Source organism: Embiotoca jacksoni, unplaced genomic scaffold, assembly GCF_022577435.1.
Source record: "Embiotoca jacksoni isolate LCO1_2020_lvr unplaced genomic scaffold, fEmbJac1.0.p SCAF_9, whole genome shotgun sequence".
In the NCBI taxonomy this organism is placed as follows: Eukaryota; Metazoa; Chordata; class Actinopteri; family Embiotocidae; genus Embiotoca; species Embiotoca jacksoni.
In genome coordinates this window covers 4,274,599-4,295,583 of record NW_027185447.1, presented here as the reverse complement: position 1 = coordinate 4,295,583, position 20,985 = coordinate 4,274,599, and the positions used below count along the sequence as shown (strand labels likewise).

The 20,985-nt window shown below is 41.7% G+C and overlaps 3 protein-coding genes across 9 annotated transcripts in view; 1 reads left to right on the top strand and 2 right to left on the bottom strand.

Annotated features, from left to right (window-relative positions):
• Positions 1-192: 192 nt before the first annotated feature.
• lrrc47 (leucine rich repeat containing 47) lies at positions 193-6,061 on the bottom strand. Its single transcript, XM_069141140.1, has 7 exons — positions 5,292-6,061; positions 4,383-4,844; positions 4,167-4,283; positions 3,904-4,019; positions 3,351-3,453; positions 3,087-3,176; positions 193-924 (listed from the first exon to the last, which is right to left on the bottom strand). The coding sequence occupies exons 1-7, from the start codon at positions 5,859-5,861 to the stop codon at positions 703-705; spliced, it is 1,680 nt and encodes a 559-aa protein (XP_068997241.1). The 5' UTR covers positions 5,862-6,061; the 3' UTR covers positions 193-702.
• Positions 6,062-10,968: 4,907 nt separating this feature from the next.
• LOC138192992 (twist-related protein 2-like) lies at positions 10,969-12,366 on the top strand. The gene has a single exon (XM_069140747.1). The coding sequence runs from the start codon at positions 11,430-11,432 to the stop codon at positions 12,069-12,071; it is 642 nt and encodes a 213-aa protein (XP_068996848.1). The 5' UTR covers positions 10,969-11,429; the 3' UTR covers positions 12,072-12,366.
• Positions 12,367-17,855: 5,489 nt separating this feature from the next.
• Positions 17,856-20,985, bottom strand: part of hdac7a (histone deacetylase 7a) — a 65,842-nt gene continuing 62,712 nt past the window's right edge. For all 7 annotated transcript variants that reach the window (XM_069140967.1, XM_069140966.1, XM_069140968.1 and 4 more), the window contains one exon: positions 17,856-20,894. In XM_069140967.1, the coding sequence (XP_068997068.1) occupies positions 20,852-20,894 (43 nt within the window). In that variant the 3' untranslated portion in view covers positions 17,856-20,851. The remainder of the gene's footprint in view (positions 20,895-20,985) is intronic.

Below are 20,985 nucleotides of genomic sequence, written 5' to 3'. Positions count from 1 at the left end.
TTTACCATTTATATAAAAGCTTTTAGGTCTTGGTTTACCTGAAAAAAAAAAATCCTCTGCAGTACAGCAAGAAATGCTGTTTGTCTCCAGCTTGTTAGGAAGAAGTGTGTAATTAGTATTAACAGCTGTAGCTACAATGGCTGAACTAAGAAAACCCAAATCAGCAGAATATTACATAAAAAATACAACCAATTAATTCAGAGGTGAGGTTTATTAAATCCTAATTCGACATTGTGTTTAAAGGGAAAAAGGCAATACTGTCCGTTGACAAATATTCAAAGACATCTGCCAATAATACATACAAGGGACTAGTCCAAGTAAACGGTCGATGACCAGTTGTCTTCAGTTTATGACACAATATAAGGATATTATTACAGTATATGATGAGTGGCTTCATGTACTGTCCAGGAAATAGCAGAAGGATTTAGCAAACTGTTAGCTTACACGTGGTTCAAACATCTGTACATTGATCAGAAAAGTTCATGTCTGTAAACAACACATTACCAATGTGAGATTTTACCAAAATCAAACTGCTGTTGGGTGTTGTCGTGATCACACACTCAAAAAAAAATAAAAATGTCTGCACCATCTGAAGTGAAAGGACGTCATCGAAATTAGCCTTTATGTCCCCCAATGCTAATCTGTTAAAAGGATTTATTGTAGCATGTGAATGTAAACATCGGAGGAAATCCAAAGCACGAATTACCAGATGACAGTCAAGTTGCTGATGTCATCGGAGAGGTCCGTCTTCGACGGGTAGACGACCTTCAGGTTCCCGTCTTGGTCCACTGTTCGCACCTGCTGGATGATCAGCTGGCTGGAGGCGTCGCTGCTGGCGACGTGCTCCGGTGGGCCGTCCCCTTCCCCGTCTGACCCCGCCTCCTCCTGGTGCTCTGCCGTGAACTTGTTCAACTCGGCCATTTTCTGTGAGGAAACAGGACTGGCCAGTTAAAACGCCTGCGTGTGATGCGGTGTGATACAAAAACCTGCAGCACAAGACACTGTGACCTTAAATTTAATAGCAGAAATAAATATTTCCTCTTTAATTTCAGCGATTGTCTCCGTTTTCTTTGATGGCTTTTATTCAAAAATATCTCCCAGGAACTTGAGGTCCGTGGCAGTCGCCATTAAAAAAAATAACGTGTTATAAACAAGTGTTGTAGTATGTGGTTAAAGCTGGTAATATACTAAAAACAACAACAAACATTCAGGAAGTAGTACTCTTGATGACTGATGTCAGGCGTCAATCAACCTGTGAATGTGGAAGGTCACTCAAATTCCAATTCAACTTTAAAGAGATGCTGCTTCTCAAGATTTCAACCGTTTTAATTGTTTTCCTGAATCTTTCAGGCTCCGTCTCAACCGCAGCTCTAGTGTAAACATGTGGCATATAGTTGCTCCTTCATTTCCTTATGGGTTTAATTTCAGGAAAATAGTGTCCAAAGCCAGCTTTCCTTGTCACATTCCCGGTATGTCGTGTGGATTTGGGACACGTCAATGCTATTGAGCTGCAGTGAACGGTAACAACTGGGATAAAGTTGAGCAATTTTAAAGCAGAACCCAAGTTAAAGGATCAACTCTGAAGTCTGACTGTCTTGTACTTTGAGCAATGAAGCAATTCTGTGATTTTGAAAAGCTGCACCAGGTCTGGCTGTGTACTTGCAACATTGTGGTGAGCGCACTTCTTCTTTTTGTCTCTTCCCCAAAACCTCTTAGTTCCAACTGAAAACCTTCTGCAAGAGTATCATCCTCACCACGGTGCAAAAGTAATGAAACGCCTCGAACGAGCAAAACATTCATTTACACTGCGGGGGATTTAAAACTGAATGAGGTAAACCGTTTCCCTTGAACAGACCGTGCAGGATCAGGATCAGGATCGGGATCAGGATCGGGATCAGGATCAGGCCGTACTGGCAGCAGGACATTGACTTTGCAATGTCAATTCATCTGTTCAAATCTTTTGTGTCTCATCAACTACTAAACACACTACCACGAAGTCAGCTGTGCAAATGTATGATCACCAGGATGAATCCAAATAAACCTCTGCATCTTTACTGTAGAGCCGAGATCATTGCGAAAGTTTTACTTGCTCACAAATGTAGCCATTACATTTACTGAGTTCCTTACTTTTCATGAGCTTTTCCTCTACTGGCACCCTCGGGACAAAATATCACAAGATACGAAGGTGGAACGAACAGTTGAGATGTGCACAGAACGGCAGGAAGTGGTCACCTTCATGAGTAAGTTTCGCCACTTGATCAACGTCAACACACATTTTTTTGTGACGGCAGTTTCGGGCACATTGGCAATTTCTGCATGGACACGAGCAGAGGATACACATTCAATTTGATGTCAATCTCGGGAAGTCGGCAACGGAGACCCTTGAAATGTTTCAGAGAGCCTACAGCAATGAAGCAATGAGTCGGGTCAATTTCAAGAGGGGCAGAATGTCAGTCAATGACTCAAAAAGTCGGGTCAGAAGCAAACCAGGAGGGTTTACTTTGACGCTCGGTTGTGAACCATAAATTCAGACCGTCAACACCGAGCGCCACTGCGACGTTCTGAAGCATTCGAGGGAAATCGCTTGGCGCAAATGACCTGAGCTGTGGCATTCATGCTATAGTTGGGATCTCCAAAATGAAACTCCGTGCTCGCAGCACGTTGAAAACATTTCTCACCGCGACAACACAATCGTTGCTTCCTACCAGACTTACTCCTCGGATTTGGCTCCCTGCTGCTTCCTTCCGTTTCCCGAACGTTTGAAACAAACTTTATCGCGCGCGTTCAGCTCAAGTTTCAGGTGCATTGAGGACTCGCAGACACGCCAATAGCAGTGGTCTCAAAAACGTGTGTCAGTCAGGAGCTGATGTTAAATCAATCAACGTGAATTAAAGTACTTACTCACAAAGGTTATTGCTTCAACCTGCTCCGTGCACGTTCATGCACTACGGGAACAGTCTCACCACTTCTTAGTCCACCCACATATTTCATGCACCAGTTTCACATCATTTACTGATACTTTCCAAGCTGTAATACGCAACAATTATTCTTACACAACATAGAAAAAGAGATGAAGAAAGGCTTACTACAATCAGAGCATCCATAATATCTTTACAGGTCTGAAGGCTGGTTGCACTCGTCACCTCCAAGAACAACTCTTTGGTCGTCTTTTTAATCTGTGCAAGAAAGATCAAGTCGTTATTTCTGCTTTATAAAGAAAAGACGCCAACAAACAGAGCGGGCTGCATCAGGAAAACATGGCACAAAACACGAGTTAATATGCGAGTCAAATGTCTTATTGTTTGGCAGCACACAATTGTAATATTCAGGAAGAAAATGCCTCCACACACCTTGGTTTTCTCACTGTTAGTAATCGGTGGGAATGAGATCACATGTCCCTCTGCGTCCACGAGGCACGGATAGAGAGACTTGCCTTGCAAAAGCTGTAAGTATCTGTAAAAAAAAAACAAAAAAAACTGGAGGAGCAATTGACAGAAACGATGCTGTTAAAGGTCTAAAGCAAATGTACCTCGACAAAGAACAACAATAAATGTGCTTTTATAGGTCGTCAGATTTAAATATCACGTCGTCAGAATAGTAGATCAATAATGCGAGCCTTTGATTTGCTACTGTGTTCAGGTTAACGTGTTGATATCGCCTGTTGTTTGAAGTTGCAGTAATCAGACTGAAGCTGTCGGTCTGACATGCGTATACCGCCCTCAGGTGTTCAAACCCAGCAAGTAAGTTTCACATAAGTATGGCTGTAATGTCAAGTGTTCCTCAATGCTGTTGTTTTGAAAAGCTGTAAGTATGCGTCTTCAACACGAAGTCCTTCGGCTCGCCGTTAACAAAAAGGGACCTTTCACATCTTTGCTGGGACAAAGTTAAAGCTGCAGTACTGACTTGTGGAGGCCGGTGACGTTCTGCCTCTTCTTCTGCTTCCTCAGCTCCTCAGCCTCTACCTGGAGGTGTCTCACCAGCTCCACGGCCGTCATCTCCTTCCGACCCAGCGCCACAATCTAACGCACACCAAAGTATTTGTGTGAAATTTTGATGTTTTTTTTTTTTTTGTTAAAGATAAGCGACAAACAGAACGTACCGCCGAGGGAGCGGAACAAAACACCAACACCAGTGTGAAAGTAATCAACCCTTCAACAACAGCGTACCTTCAGCTGGGTCGGTGGTTTGACTCCGTACACCAGGGGACCTTTGAGAAGCTGCACATCATGAGTTGCAATGGTTGCGATGGTCCTTTTACCACACAGGTCATCATGGAGCTTCGTCTAGAAAAACAAACGGGACTCTTTTTGGTGACGACGTTACTCACTCGGTTGTGTCGCGAGTTCACACCGTTAACGCCCGCGTGGAGGTTTTGATCTTACCTGAGCCATCAGGAACCGTTTGAGAGCGTTCCCGGGCTTCAGGCTCATGCCTCTGACCACGCAGCACACCAAGTATGGCCGAACGTCCTTCACCTCTGCGCTCACTTTGACCGTGAGTTCAGTGGGAGCTTCCGAAATGTGGAGAACCTTCACCACCATCTTGTTCAGCTCGTCCTCTTCCTCCTGTTCGTCTGCCGTCTTCTCCTTCCTCTTCCTCTGCTGCTGCCTTTTCTTCTTGTCGGCGCCCCGTCCTCCGTCACCGTCGCCTCCATCCTCTCCCTGCGTCTTCCTTCCTTTCCCTCTGAGGTAGTCCAGGATGGATTTGGTCTGGCACCCGTTGACCATCTTCTCCAGACGCTTGTCGTTCAGCTTGTTGCCTTTGAAGTTGATCTCCTTCAGCTTGGAGCAGTCGCTCAGTTCTGAGGGGATCTCATTCAGCTTGTTGTTAGAGAGATCCAGCACCTACAAAGACAGGATGAAGAAGATAAAACCGGGTGCAGGAGCTGAGTCTGAGCATCAGCAATCCCCAAACACTAAAAATGTAACGTGAGGAAAAAAAACATTATATTACACTTAAGCAGACATGGGTGGATATCTTATTCTCTCTCTGGCATTGAGGTTACCTCCAAACTCCATTTGAAATTCTCACAATTTAGTGCTGTATTGCATATTAGCAAGCAAGACACCTCGGAAACTCCAATTTAAGATAAATACTCCAAATAGTGACAGCTTCTCTTAAATTCGGTGTATATTTGATGCGCTCCAAGGGATTATATTGTTTTAACACACATCCCCATCGTGGAGGACAATGCGCGCTTTGACGATGACGTGACGTGAGTGGATGAACGTGGTTCGGTTTGTGTAGTTGTTGACAGCAAACAACATGTTTGTGGCTGAAGTTCGGCTCACCTTTATAGCTGCTAGCTTGTGAATGTCTCCACTCAGCTCTTCGACCAAGTTGTCGGAGGCCACCAAGGTGCTGAGCAGGTCCAGCCGCTCGGAGAAGAGATCAGCTGGGAACCCGGCGATGCGGTTCTTGGAGACGTTGATGAAGGAGAGCTTGGCGCACTGAGCGAGTCCCTCCGGCAGGACCTGCAGGCTGTTGCAGCTCACGTTGAGCGTGTTCAGCTCCTTCAACTCGGCGATCCCTTCCGGTAAAACTTTGAGGTCGTTGACCGAGAGGTCCAGGACCTTCAGAGACTTCAGTTTGCCGATGACATTGGGGACGGAGGCGAGCTTGTTCCTGCACAGGATGAGGCTCTGGAGGTTTGTCAGATGTTGGACGTCCTCGTGGATCGCTGTCAAACTCGGGCACTGGCTCACTTCCAGGTAGTTCAGCAGCACCAGGGAATAGACGGAGGAAGTGAGTCCCCCGTTGGAGCAGATCCTCTTGTCAACGACAAGACCCTGTAACACCAGCTCGCGTCTCTTCTCTGTCGCTGCTTTCTCTACTTCGGGCCACATCTCCATGTCATCCATGCTTGCGAGGGATAGCTACCAGCTGGCGTGGATCTCGCCGGACGACGAAATGCGCAACTTCCGTTTCCATTTTTTTCAAAGTAAGGGGATATTCTTTTCGCCATTCGTACGATTGTCATTATAACGCAAACCTGACGCCATCGATGGTGGTGCAGCTCATGTAACCTTCATGTTGCACTGCACGTTTTCCGCGTTTTAACACATTTCAGAGTGAAGAAGTGGAGACGCAGTTCTTTACAGTCTCTTCACAGCAGTCGAGCGTCGCCATCTGCTGGACACCAGTGAAGTTTGGGTTTTTTTATGTTTGATATCCGACAAACATTCACTCTTGATCCGGCGGCGTGTTGTTACGCAGCTTCACCGAGAGCTGGCAGTAAGAGGACGGCTCGCTGACCTCGCTCTTGCTTGACTGTCAATAAATCGGCGTTTGAATGGCAAACAAACAAACAAACAAACAAATAAATAAATAAATAAAAAAATAAAATAAAAAAACGATATAATTTTCAATACCTCCGTCTGAATTTGGATTGGTTGAAATGATGTAAATTGGTCTCATGTAGCACATCTGTATTGATAGCTAATGTGAATTTAATTTAGATAAATATTTGAATAGAAGATATTTTTTTAACTCAGCTTTATTGAACTTTTTTAAAATTATTATTCCAACATAGAACATGGAACATTTTAAAACGTGACATTTCCTGACAAAGTTGAATAAAATATTTTTTTTTTCATAGACTCCAAACTGATGCCAAATTGTGCACTGGACAGATAAGACACACCTATATTGGCATTTCGTGCTTCCTCAATTTTATATTATGGAAAAATCTGCATTTTTCTGCCATAGCTTCCAGGTCCATGTGACCCAGTGAACAACTGCCAAACTGTGTCACTATACTGGACAAATAAGACACACTAAATGAGACGTGCTTCTTAAATTTTGTATGAATATTTCCAGGGGAAAAAAAATCTTTAATAGGAAATAAATTTTTGGAAAACGCTGTGTGTTGTTTTTTTTAAATAGGGCATGTGTGTCCAAAACTGGTTCAGAGAACGCAGAGCCATAATTATTAAGTTTCACTTGGATAAGTACCCAGAAGCAGAACACAGGACCAGGAGTTTAAGGAGTAAGGGGATTTCTTGTGAGGAGCGGTTGAGGTGGTTTGAGTTTACTGTTGCCTCATTGGTTTATTCATGTTTTAAGTAAGTATAGGCTATTTGTACTCAAAATGAAACCAAAACAAGCTAAAATAGTGTGAAACAGAAGGGAACCTGCAGGGTTGGGTGATTTCTCAGCGTTTTTTTGTGTTTTTTTTTTTTTAACATTTAGAACTGTTGCCAACCGTGTTTAGACCACAAACTATAATTGTTACTCGAAAATGGAACAAGACAACACAGTAGGAAAATGTACAATACATTTGTCTAGCCACGAGAAGAAACTATACTGATCACACACTGTGTAATCCAATTCAAGCCCTGCAACAAATATGAACTTGTACTTGAGTAAAATTTGACATATTTTGGATGTTAGATAAACAATCTACCAAGTTGTTCAAATACAGGGCAATTTTATAGCTGTCACGTGGAGAATGAGATTCACTTTTGTTTCTGTTTAAATGCATGCCACATTGTTACCCCATGAATTTTCAAGCATGTGTGTGCCAGCTGTGTGTGTATATACAAGCTCTGCATGTGATAACATTCTCCCATTTCTCTTGGTGGAAATATTTATGCTAAGTCCTCATTTGAGCATGCAGTTCAAACAGACAAGGTCCGGCGTTCTTCCCCCTCTTTCCAGACACAGTCGGCCTCCGGGGGGCCTTCCCATACAAGACGAAGCATTGTGAACATGATCTCCTCCTCCCCACTACCTTGCCCCAATAAATGTGTGTTTATATCAAGAGCTGATATCCATTTTCCAGCACTCTTATGGCTCGCAGGTATTTATTTTTTAGCAAGCAAGGAATAGTTTCAGTGGAGCTGTGATATGTAAATAGCATTGATCCATCACAGGTGTCCCTTCACCCACAGAGACGACGGATTCTTTAAGGAGAACATGAAAAGGATTCGGCCACTTTGACAGCGGTCTCTGCTCAGGAGTGTTTATGGACGCTAATTTCAACAACAATTGAAAGCATTGTGTAGAGTTTGATTGTTACATTAACTCAGACATTCTGATGTAAATACTTCTAGTCATTCAACACCGGACTGATTGTTTTAGTATTAATTTGATCAGTATGACCACATGCCTACTTGTGTCATATAACGTTTGAGAAACTGTTACTCTCTTCAAACTACAGATTTTCAAAATTCATGCGGCCCTTACAATTTCTTTGTATTCATAATGACTAACATGATGATGTGAAATCGTTCAGCTCATTGTTGTGGTTTTCTGTCTTTTAACAATTTTTCTGTGGAAAAAGGTCTGATAAACACATTATAATTAAGTCCAGCAGACAAAATTAGAAGTGAATTTAGTTCTCATGCAACATGAAAATCCACAGCTTACCAGGACAGGGGGAGGTTACGGTACCTAAGCAGGCAGGCATAAACTCACTTCAGCTAGAAGACTTTTAAAAGCAAAGGCTGACAATCTGTCAGGCAGCATATGGAAACGGCTGATATAAATGATGAGGGAATGACTGGGAAAGGGGAACAGGTGAATCCGTGGGTGTGAAGTTAAAAAACAACAACAAAAAAACAACAAAAAAAAACAACTACAAATCAAGTCTTATTTAAATCCATATTTACATGGACAAGCAGTCTTCTTCCTCTCATTTGGTAGCATATTTCTGCAGCCTGCAGAAATTTGCATCAGTATTAAATTACTGCATGCTCATTTGCATGCACGTGATACAAACACAAATACAGAATGTGTACTTTAGACCTATTAACAAATTGGAAGGTGTGGCTGAGATGTCACATGAAGGGGACCTATATCTGTTTATTTAACCATTATTTATAGAGTTAAGTTGAAGAGAGTTAAATTTAGTTTCAGGAGACAGAAGAAAACCAGATCGAAAGAAATGTAAGGCCGCTCCGACAAACTCCTATGAACAGTTAAATTGGTCAGCACGGCAGATGCTGCAGGTGCATGCGTGCAGTGGAAAGAGGAGTGGCTGGTTGGAACATGAGGGAAATGAATGACTCCCCTGCACCATGCTCTGTCCTGGGCCCCTATATTGTGGGTTGTCATGGTTACAAAACAGAAAGATACGACTGCAGTTGTAACACCAGGCAGCAGCTGCAGTTAAGGTCACTGCATTGGTCAGGTGGGCTGTGTACCTGTTGGATCAGCGCAAGCTCTTCAAGTTACTGACAAATGCAGATGTCTTTGTAAACAAAATGATGTCAAATCAAAAACAAATGAATCTTAAATCTATCCTTAGATTTGGTCACCACCTTCTCTTTGACTAGCATCTTTTTTTCCATTCAGTGTTGCAGCATCAAAGCTCCACGCGTCTGTATCAAGCACAAAGACTGGAGAAGCAATAGAGAAGCACAACCTCTTGTTAGTAGCATCTAAGTCTATAATGGGTTTACAATGGCAGACGACCACAACTCTGTTACACTGTAGATACACGTGGACACTGTGTGGAGGCTTGTCCCATTAGATTTGTACAGGTTATAGAAGGAGGAGGACATGAGGATGAAGACATCACTGACTCTGGCAACTTTTCTTTGAAAATGTGTTTGAATACTGGTTATATAAACACATATGAGAACAAATTGTTGTGGCAGAAAGCAACACAGTAAGGCAGAGCAGTGGTGTGTGCATCAGAGAGGTGAAACCATCTGTGGTTAGACAATAGGGGCTTCTATTCTGATGGTGGACTCGAGCCACCTTTCAGTTGACTGTGGAGAGACTTTGAGATGTTCCAGATCTGTGTCTAAACTGTTCCTGTCAAGAACCAGTTTGATAGAAAGTGTTCTCATCACAGGGAAGCATCTCAAATCTGACACGCAAAACGCTAACAATAGACTCTTCTCTTGTGGGGGTGTGGCTGTGGGCCATGCTGGAGGCTCACCCAGAAAATCTGGAGAGCGAAGCCCACGTTGGACCCGGACCAAGGTGTGATCTTGTTGTAGCTGCAGTGGATGAAGTAACAAAACATCCCACTGACCTCCCTCTGATTCACAGCACTCATTCCTTCCTTAATGCTGTGATTATACCTCAGTGCTGCAGTGCTGACTGAATGCCAACTCTTTCCTCCCTCCAGATCTGAGTTTAGAAACTGCAGCCAAGTTACTGCCAGTAAAATAAAACACAGTCTTTGTTGTTTCACAAACAATAACCCTTTGAGAAAATTCTTTTACTATTAGTTAATTTTTCTAAATTAATGAATGACACTTTTTTTTTTGTCTTTTATTACTTGCCTATACTGATGACATCTTATTGTCTTATAGTTTCCCTATCATGGTAAAAGGACTGTTATTGTATTTTCACATTTATTTTTGCAAGTATCATAAACAGCCATTTCTATTCATCATTTATCTATAATGATTGCAGACTTGCCTCCGTTATATAATAATATTCTTTTTTTTTTACCCAACAGAAAATAAACCATAAAAAAAAAAATCATTTCCCTCAAATTCTCAAACAATTACTCCATCTGCCTGGAATGTTATATGTTGAAAAAAATGATTTCACAATTTTTCTAGCAGAAAGAACAAGCATGTGGCAGAAAAACAGTAGATGAACTTTGTCCAACTTTCAAATCAAAAACAAACATTTGTGGAGCTTTTTTTTTTTTTTATTCACAGTCTTTTTTTGTTTTCCTTCCTCTGAACATTATTGAAAGCAACCGATGGCGGTGCTGAACTGTGGAGAGGAGAAGACATGACATAGAATCAGGCAGAAAGAGGGGGGGATGGTAGGAACTGGCTTTGGAAGAAATCTGGAACCCATAAACTTGGGCAACTTCTGGGAGAAGGAGCAAAACGTCACAACGGTTCGATTTGGTTGGCTGTACGACGCACCTTTGTCTCCGCCTCATCCCCTTTTGATCGGACCAATCACTTAAGATCCGTTCTTCCTGTTGTCTTAACCTCAACTGCCAAGAAAAAACAGCCGTTCGGACCAATCAGTGAGTCAGATGGGTGGGCAGCTGAAAGCGTCACCGTTCCCCCCCTTTAAAAAGTCCGATTCAGGTTGCTGTTGTTTCACATGCTGCTTCAGGAGGGGAACATGAAAACAGTCCGGTTTGCTGGTTTGTCGTACAAACACTGACAGAGACATCTTTGACAGGTTTCCATGTGTGGATGAAGAAAAACAGTGGCAATCCAAAACCGAGTGCTGGATAGTCATCCATTTTTGCTTGGCATGTTTGGACGTAATAATGTAAAAAGTTGGTTGAAGAAGAAGAAGAAGACGAACACAGCAGAAGGTCAGAGAACCGCACGACGGAGCAGAGGGAGTTCCTGAAGACAAACACATCAGAGGAAAGCTGTGTGAGAAGGAGAGGGGGAGTGGAGAGGCACAGATTGTAGGAAACTGGAGAAATTCAGAGGAGTGAAGGACACAGTCACGCAAAGAAGAGAAAAGACAGAAAAAAAACGTGGCCAAGCATGAGAGAGGAGGAGCAGTGTGCTGATGACCACCCTGAGGGAGGGGTGGCTTCCAGCGAGGAGAACACGGGAAGACCGCTTTCTAATGCCTGTCCCGTCGTTGTAGCAACACCGGGGGTCACCAGGCGCAAACGGCAGATGGGCTCACTAATGGAGGACCACCTTACCACAGTTACCACATCAGCAGACGACGGCAAGGGCAAGCCAGGGGATGACATCCAGATCTACACCACAACCGGACCTAAAAAACACAAGACGAGTCCTCAGCATCGGCCACCTTCCTCAGGCCCGTCCCTTTCTCCTGTCCCTGGTCCTAGTCCCGGAAGTCTCTCAACCCTTGAGGACCCACACGGCCAGCGGGTCATTGCCAACATCCGAGAGCGCCAACGGACACAATCTCTGAACGATGCTTTCGCATCACTTCGCAAAATAATCCCAACGCTCCCTTCTGACAAACTGAGCAAGATTCAGACTCTCAAGTTGGCATCACGCTACATTGACTTTCTGTACCAGGTTCTGCAGAGTGACGAGATGGACTCGAAGCTTGCTGGATGTAACTACCTGGCCCATGAGAGACTGAGCTACGCCTTCTCTGTCTGGAGGATGGAGGGGGCCTGGTCAACCATGTCTGCTGGTCACTAGCCCTGAAATATACAATGAATTCCTCATGACAGGGACATATTATTTACTTGGTTGGCTGAGGAGATGTCTGAACTGTGTCTGCTCACCAATGGACTCGCACTATTTCACTCCTCAGTTAAGGCCATTTGTTTGCCTCAATGGAAAGACTTGACGAGATGTTGATAATTTTATGTGAGCAATTGGATGCAGCTGATTTTCAAGCCACCACTGCCTCACGAAAGTCGTAGTTTTCGTTGTCATTAAGCCACATATCAGATGTAACTATGGATATTTGGATTCCATTGTTTTGCTTTGTCAAAACCAGATATTACTGCTCATGGTTGCCAATGGTAGCAATCAAAAAATGCATACCAACAGGGACATTGTGCTCAAGGTATGACTGCTTTTACTATACGTGTATTGTGTTTACATCGATCAGAACGGAGGCCAGGACAGGTGACAGACAAAAACAGCCGGTCTTCCTTCAACATTCATTCTGTTCATCAACCTGATGGTTAACTTTGCCTCCACATGACAGCCCGGCTCACTGCGCCGGAGCCCTCTGACCCTTCAGCTTTCTCAGGTTTTGAAGCGTGACAGCTGGTTTCCTCCTCAACATCACCACCCTTGTTTTTATCATCTTAACCAAGATCAGTATTGTAGTCATCAATACCATCGTCACGATCAGAGGTATGCACACTTTTAACCACTTTTAAACGTTACATGTAGTGTTTTTAATTAACTTTATTTCTGCCGCGGGATAGCACGTGTGTAAGATTTTGTATGATATATAAACAACTATAGAGGAAGAAGGAAAGTCAGAGCTGGAAAGACAAAATTGGATGTTTCGGCAGATATTGGACCTTTGACTTTTCCATACCCTTTCAAAACCCAATTTTCCAAGACTGACATTTTATGAATCCCTGACCACCTCTGAACCCAAAACGACAGTGGAAAAAGTAACCGTGGGCAGCCGTCATCCTGCCTTAAGTTTCTCCCCTTCATGCCAAAACCAAGCCCCTTTTGTTTCTTCGAGTGCCAAAAAAACTCTCCTCTTGAAATTCTTTCCTCTCATTCTGGCCCAAATTTGCTTGCGTTGCACGAAACCGTGATACAGCTACAGCGAGCTGACGAGGAGGCGTAATGAAAACAAACGGTCTCTAAAAGCCATGAATCATGCGTGTCACCATCAAAGGGGAGGCTGATGTGGCTCCCCGCTGGGCTCCCATAAACCACTGGGAGTGATGGAGGAGGTGAGAGCTGATTTATACACACAAATGTGCACATATGCATAGGTGTAGCTCTGCGCACGAACCCACTCTCCACATGTATTGGGTACTAGTTTTTTTTCATAAGTCAACACCATTACCAAATGATATACCGTTTTCTTGTATTCTTGATTTTTGTTTTACAAGGAAGAGAACTAACACCATGTAAATAACATCACCTGCACTGGGGTCCACATGCTGTTGAGTTCCAGTACATGTCCATGACAAACCATTTCTTCCTTCATTGCCAAAATGCACGAAGACCAGCAACCTATCATTAGAGTGTCCCAGGGAGGTGGCTAATGTTTCCAGCTCCTGTGAAGACTTATGAAGGTTTTCACTGAGCCCCACAGTCAGCACAGTGTGGTCTGCGAAGGCTAAACTTCACTGACATGTTAGAAGACACTTGACATTTGAAAAGAATTCATTTCTGGGCCAACAAAGAGAAAAAAAAAAAACAGCCCCTCTGCATTTTCTATATAAATTGAGGGAAGCAAGAGTGCCTTAATCGAGCAAGGGACATTTTTATTCTGTTTTTTAAAGAAAGATAACAAATATTTTTAATGGCTTCTCTACCTCCTGTGGCACTTTAGAAAATGTGTAATTCAAATTTTAGTCAGTGCCTCTTTAATGGCCTTGTTACTTGAATGCAGAAATTGGGATTTTAAATTGTCCGACATCCTTGTTGAAACACATTAAAATGTGCCTACTTTGACCCCCATGACCTCTCAATGAATATATGTGGTTGCCGCAGTAACATGTCTGCTTTCCGTCTTTCCAGCTGCTGTGTAAAGTGACTGCGATCTCTGCTCTCTCTTTAATCATATTGACTTTGATGCAAAAAGAAAACTTTCGATAACACACTTTTGAATAAAAATTACTATTTAAGAATGTATTAAAGACAACTTGATCAGGATGCACGTGACATAGCGAAAGAGGATTAACTAAACCAATAGAGAGATCTTGTTTATTAAGAAGAAATTAACAATACAAGTCGAGTTGGAAGAGGATTTGTGTTGTTTTCTTTCCATACTATGGCAATGTATATCAAAGCTGTTACTGTAGGAGACTCTGTTGTCAAAGCAAGACTTCAATCTTGGACAGAGATTGGTCAGACTTTGTTTTCTATGAGCATTTACTTGAATTACATAGAGTGTGATGCTTTACAAAAATGAGTGGCACTGATGCAGTACGACTGATTATGAATACCACAGGCAGAACAATCCCTGGACAATAAGATGCCGATACATACTGCGCACATATTTGTCTGAAAAATAAAACTATCTTGAACCCTTTTCTGGACGTTGTTATTGTTGTTTTTGCTAAAACTGGATGATGAATGCTGCAAAGATTTATGCTGCCACCACACCCTCTTTGTCTCCTGTTTCTCTTGTTAAACTGTCTCTCTTGTTTTCCCTTCCTCCCTCCTTCCCCTGCGCTCTCTCTCTCTCTGTTTTCTTTAACGAGGTCTGTGTGCCTTTGCCTGGTCAGTCAGGAACAGTTAATTCCTCCAAGAAGAACATGTTAATGTGCAATTAAGGGCTGTGGGAATATTTATAGCCTGTTTGGGCCTAAACTATAAGTTGTAGCTGTATCTTTTCAGTTATGCAGCTGGGCCCTGCAGGTTTCCTTGGTTGTATCGGACTTAAGCAAGAGTAAAATCCCCAAAGCTTTGATACATGACACTGCATTGGTACTTTAACTTTAAGTAAACACACTGTAAAACAATACTCCATTACCATAAAATGAAATTAAAATGTTACTAGTAAACGACACTAATAATTATCAACACTCAAGTGGGATCAGGCACTAATCAGGCACAGATACTTAAAAACATAAAAGTACTAAATATGAAATTATGTTTTATGAGTAATTATTGATAGATTAATGTGAGAGAATTTTACTGTTGTTGGTTGCAGAAGGGAAGTTAATTTTTTGACAAGTTCTGTGGAGGAAATCATATTTTATAAACAACTAATTTGTTTTGTATGGAGAAAATTAAAATCCTTTAAAGTGACCAGACACTAAAGCTATTGGATGAGTGTAGTGCAGTAAAAAGTACAAATATTTCCCTAACATTTTTTTGTGAAGTAACATTAAGTGACTTGAGTACGGCACAGTACCTCAAGTATTTGAGGAAATGCACTCGGATACAATCCACTACTGTAAACTGGCCATATTTCATGATGTCAAGTTATACAAAATAAATGTGTTTGGCAGTGACTCAACTGATTTACACTTCATTATTATAAGACCTCATACATGGAAATAAAAACATGAGCTTTGGTCTGCCTATGTCTGTCTGGTGAAACACCGTAGGTCCCTGGTACGTTTTTAAAACTGACGACATAAGATTACTAAAGTCAAATTAGTAGCAGTCGAAATAGAGGTTTGGATCCTAATTTCTTGACGATTTATAGAAACAAACAGAAATGGATAGATTTTGACATTGATATGGCTTAAATATGTTTATGATCACCCTCAGTGCTTAGCTGCAACTTTAATTGATTTTAACTTGGGTGAACTTGTAATCTGATATACTGAACATGTCAAGAAATAAGTAGGATGAACAATGATATAAACAATACTGTATACAGCTCAAAGGTTCAGTCCACAAATTCTTTGCATGAGGTTCTTGAAAACATTTCATCCAAAAGGCCTCGACTATTCTCTCCACCTCTTTATTAAACGTCTTCCACTCACACCGGAGGAGTTTGCCTGTTCTGTGGGCTCAGGTTTTCAGCAGGTGTCTTCTCAGGGAGGATGATGAGCTGCACTGATCACTAAAGATTTTACAGCTGGGGTCAGTGCCACATTAATGTCATGTGGTGTGGCTAGGAAAGATGAATATGATATCACACACCATCATGATGGTGTGTCCATTTAATATTACTTTATAAAAAATTAACTAAAAGGTATATAGCTAAAGCCAGTAAGTAATTAAATGGCAAAAAAAAACATAGAAATTACCCAAATAGGTGTCCCTTGAATCCATAGTTAATCATCATCAAACAGGATCTTTGTATGACTAGTGTTGTTGGTGTTATGCTTAAAAAGCACTGTGCAATGACATTGTAGCACAACATTTGGGTCCAACGGCGTGGAATGAAGTCTGAGGTGAGGCATCCGTATTTGATGGCTTTGTGTTACAACCCAGCCTACAGGGAAACCCTGGCACAATGAGTCACCAGCGCTGCCCCCACCACCACCAGCGCTGCCCAGAATCACCAGCGCCTCCCACAATCACCAGCGCCCCCCAGAAACACCAGCGCCCCAGGGGAAAGCCAGACTTAGACCTGTGAGCTTAGAGGCTGAAAACAATCAGCTCCCTGGAACACACTCATGAGGACACTCAGGTCAATTAAATGTGGTCACCTGTAGCCATGCTTTTGGCACCAATTTTTAAGAGCTTCTTCTAACTCAGCCTGTTAGGAGCTACATTTAACCTGAGAAACAATTCCTGTACAATTTACTGTACAGCTGGAATTATATAAATGTACAGTTTCTTGTAAAAAAAGTTCAAGTAGATGAGCAAATAACTGTCTCCTACAGGCAAGACAATGACTGTCACTTGAACTGTCAGATATTGCTTAATACATTTAATTTTTGTTGTTCGTTGTACAGTTGACAATAATATCAAATCTCAAGTGTAAAATATTCATTGAACTAACAATTATATTGGATTCTGCACAAGTTAGCTTGAAAATAGGCTGTAAATAAGCTGACTTGAATATCTGTAAATCACATCCTATCACTCAGCAGTTGTACTCATTTTGATCACGTAACTCTTAGGCAACAACTTTTTAGCTTTATAAAGGCAATACATTATAATTTCCTTTTATCCCTTTATACTTTCCCAATTCAATGAAATATTTACCAGACTGTTGTCCACATGTCTCTCACTTTACCCTCCAGAGGTCCCCTGTGTGTCTCCTCCTTTCTCTCTCTCTCTCTCTCTCTAAAATTGCTCCCTTGCCTGCCTCACCCATCGCACCTGCTCCCAGTTCCCCAATCAGCTGCAGCTGCCGTCACTTAACAATCACCCAGCCAGCGAATCACTGCTCTTCAGTCTCTCCAAGTTACCAGTTTATAAAGTAAAAATCATCACTACATCAAATGGTTATCTTTGACTGTTTTCTCTTATGTTTTGGACTCTGCCTTTCCCCTCATGTTTTTTCCCCCTTATGGCCTGAACTCTGTTTGCAACATTTAGTTTTAAGTAAAGTTTTTTTTTGTCTTGAATCCTTATGTCTGAGTTGTGTGTTTGGGTCCTTCCTCCTGCTCTCTTGTGACAAAAACAGAATAAAAGTATTGTAACTAATGTCAGTGTAACATTAACTTTTTTGTGAAAAAAAAGTCATTCATTCTGGATTAACCAGAGCCAACCAACTGTGGACAAATGTTTGCATTATTTTCCTGTGGTAAATAGATCAAGCCTTATTTAAGTCCCGAATACACTATATGCAAAGAGCTACTTTTGTATAAATGATGTTTGGACAAAAAGGAAACATAAAAACATAAACAAACAAACTGATACTGGAATTTTTTTTTTTTTAATCAAGAGGAAATGACAAAAAGTCCAAAATAGACAATCTTTCTATACATACACATGGTAGGAAATTTAAAAGAAAAATAACACAAGTAAATAATAAAGAGTAGCAATGAAACAAAGATTTCAATGTCATGTTAAGAGATACAGAGTTACTGTAAGTCCAGTTAGTTAAAGGTTACCAATACACATACTACTCAATGCATCAAGGCACATGTGACGTGTATTTTGGTCGTGGAGTTTCTATTTACAGTGTCTTGCTTTAAGAAGAAGGTACAAATTACATAAGTAATAAAGGGAATTAAGAGTTGAGGCAATACTGACCTCTACATGAGACAAAAAAAACAAAAAACAGCCACTGGGAATATAATACAGGAGAGGTCATTTACAGTATCTGACAGACACACAAACACTTTAACGTGTGTAAATGCATGTACATAACACACATGAGCATTATGTACTAGTGCACATGCAATTACAAACACGTTCTCTCGCACACTCACACACATCAGACAACATTTACTTCATAGACACCACATGCACCTGCTGGGCATGTTGTATAAGACAGACACAGCATATTGTTTTGGATGCGATCACTTGCTGCTGAGAATACTATGAGCAACAAGAAGAGAGATTTTCTCAGAAATTCCTGCTGGGATAGAGCGGTACTGCAACAACAGTGGGACCTCTGCAGCGACAAAAATCTTAGATTTTGGTATCTGCTGTTTTTCTGTTTAAGGTAAAAGCTATGAGGCCTTCTGTTGGGCAGACGGTGCCCAGGGTCGGACTAAAACAAACACTCCTGTAGTTTTCTACCTGAATGCTGATAATTCAGCAAATATCTTTCAAACAAAAACCACAACGTGTCTCCATTTAAAATCTGACTGTCTTTAAATGTGACCAGAAGAGTTGAAAATAATATCGCACTGTTCGACCAACCAAATTATAGAGAATGAACTTGTAAGGAGTTGCTTAGTCAATTAGTTTTCAGTTCCAGGAGAGTTTAGTGTTTCAATTCTAAAATAACAGAGATTTGTACTTTTTTTGGTGACAAATTAGACAAATTTGACTCAACTATCTGCAGCCCTAATCTAAAAACATTAGTACTGGTAATCAAAAGCTAAACTGGTCCATCCTGTCTAAGACACAAGCTTTATTTTGCTACACACTAACCTCCAAACTAAGAAACCTTTGGAATGCAGAGCCCTTACATGCGCCGTTAGCAGGGCGCTAAAAACCCCGGAATAACAGGACGTCTACTTCAAATACGAGCTCAGAGGATGGACTGCAGTGTGGCGTTGTCTAGGCTGATTGTATGACAAGAAAAGTTGCTACTAAGAACAATTACAGAAAAGAGTCTCAGATGAAACAAAAAAAAACAACAACACTCAAGTTCTTCTCCAGCAACAAACAAAACACAATGCGTTAGTTTTTTAATTAGACTGACTCATTTCATAATAAAGAGAACATTCAGACCAGGTCACTGAGCTCAAACACTATACAAAAGACTGCATATGTGATGTTCACCTTAATCCACAGGTTCAAACGTTTGTCTTTTAAAAGCGACATGTCCGTACTGGTCCCTTGTGTTGCTTTCACACAGTCCAATTGCTGAGAGCAGGCGGTTTTAAGGCAGGTTTCTTTGGGTGGTGTCCGTTAAGTGCATTAAGAGTATTGCTGCTATAGAACAATACAATGGTCCTCAGTGGCGCCGCGGCGGAATGAACAATAATAACAAACAATAATATACAATATTCAATACTAGTGGTACATCAATAGTTCGTCACTGCTTTGTACATGTGTGTAGGTTTGTGTATGTGTGTGAGTCTAAGACACTGAACAGCAGTGAAAAAGATAGTCTCGCTCTTAAAATCTTGCCTACTTTTCAGATTAATTTGATAGAAAACTCTACAGTATTTGCTGCCCATACATGTCCTAAGGCTGAGTCATATCTTTGATGAAGAGTGGGAAAAATATAGCAAACACCATTTCATCCAAATCTTCAAAAAAAATATTTAAATAATGTACAGAGAGGATTCTTTTTTTTTTTTCCCAGAGCTTTGGAATTTCTCATGGTTCACATTATGGAATGAACAGTGCAACAAAACAACAAAGGACAATCACCCTTTCTTTGTTTATACAAAACCACAGTTGTCCATTTTGTGTCTTCATTTTTCATCCATTCCCCTCTTGGTTAGTTCTTTGTTGTCTTTCTTTAGTGGTTAAACTGTGTAATGACATCATTAAAACAGACAATCTCGGCGTCTTTTTTTTTCATATTCGTTCTTTATGATGTGGCCACTTCTTCTTTGTTTGATATTTTTGCATTTTATCCATCAAGCGTAAAAAGCTCTCGCCTGATGTCATACAGTAGGTTCAATCAATGTCATTTTTCCATCCCGTTTGGTCAGCGTTTGCTTCCTCTGATACGTGAAGCAATGTGACCAAAGAGCAAAGAATTTATAATCCAAAGTCTCCTTCTGGAACCCGATGTCGGTCTTTAAGGCAAAGTTAAGGCAACGAAACAGCTGCTGGTACATAGTGCTTCAAGAAGAATCAGAGCTGAACTCCACGTCTGAACAAAAAGTTTGTGGTCACGATGCTGTGGCAGTGGACCTCTGAGCACACACCCACGCCCACACACACATACACAATGTCCGTTGTCAGTCAGGAGATGTGAAAAGTCTATTAACTTGGACTGCTCTTTGGTGAGGTTTCACAAGGTTTCTCAGCTGCAGGTAGTGCTGCTGGCTTCAGCCGAGTGGTGACCAGCATTGAGGTGCTCATGTAACGGCAGGTCTGTAGAGGTTCCGCGTCGTGTGTTGGTGGGTGTTTGTGTGTGTGTGAAGAAGGCTAATGGGCGGGGCTCAGTGTCATTCAAAACCGTCCCCTTCAGGTTCACGTGACAGCGCAGGAGATCCGAGGCTACGGGTGGGGCCCAATTCCTGAAAGTGTGCTTCGTGAGGTTGATCGGTTGGGGTCGCCTACATGGAGTCGCTGTCATGCTCCATTGGCTCATCGGAGAGGCTGGAGGAAAGTGTAAAAAACAGACATGAGTGGAGATCTGGGACCGTTAGTGTCAATATGTAAGGTGAAAGAGTGGTTGCATGTGTGTTAA

What these genes read in the sequence shown, in the direction of transcription:
- lrrc47 (XM_069141140.1), bottom strand. Translation starts at nt 5,861, where the DNA reads ATGGATGACATGGAGATGTGGCCCGAAGTAGAGAAAGCAGCGACAGAG. An exon ending in ACAAGCTAGCAGCTATAAAG is followed by an intron (nt 4,845 to 5,291) that starts GTGAGCCGAACT and finishes CTGTCTTTGTAG; the next exon opens with GTGCTGGATCTCTCTAACAA. An exon ending in AACGTCACCGGCCTCCACAA is followed by an intron (nt 3,454 to 3,903) that starts GTCAGTACTGCA and finishes TTTTTTTTACAG; the next exon opens with ATACTTACAGCTTTTGCAAG.
- LOC138192992 (XM_069140747.1), top strand. Translation starts at nt 11,430, where the DNA reads ATGAGAGAGGAGGAGCAGTGTGCTGATGACCACCCTGAGGGAGGGGTG.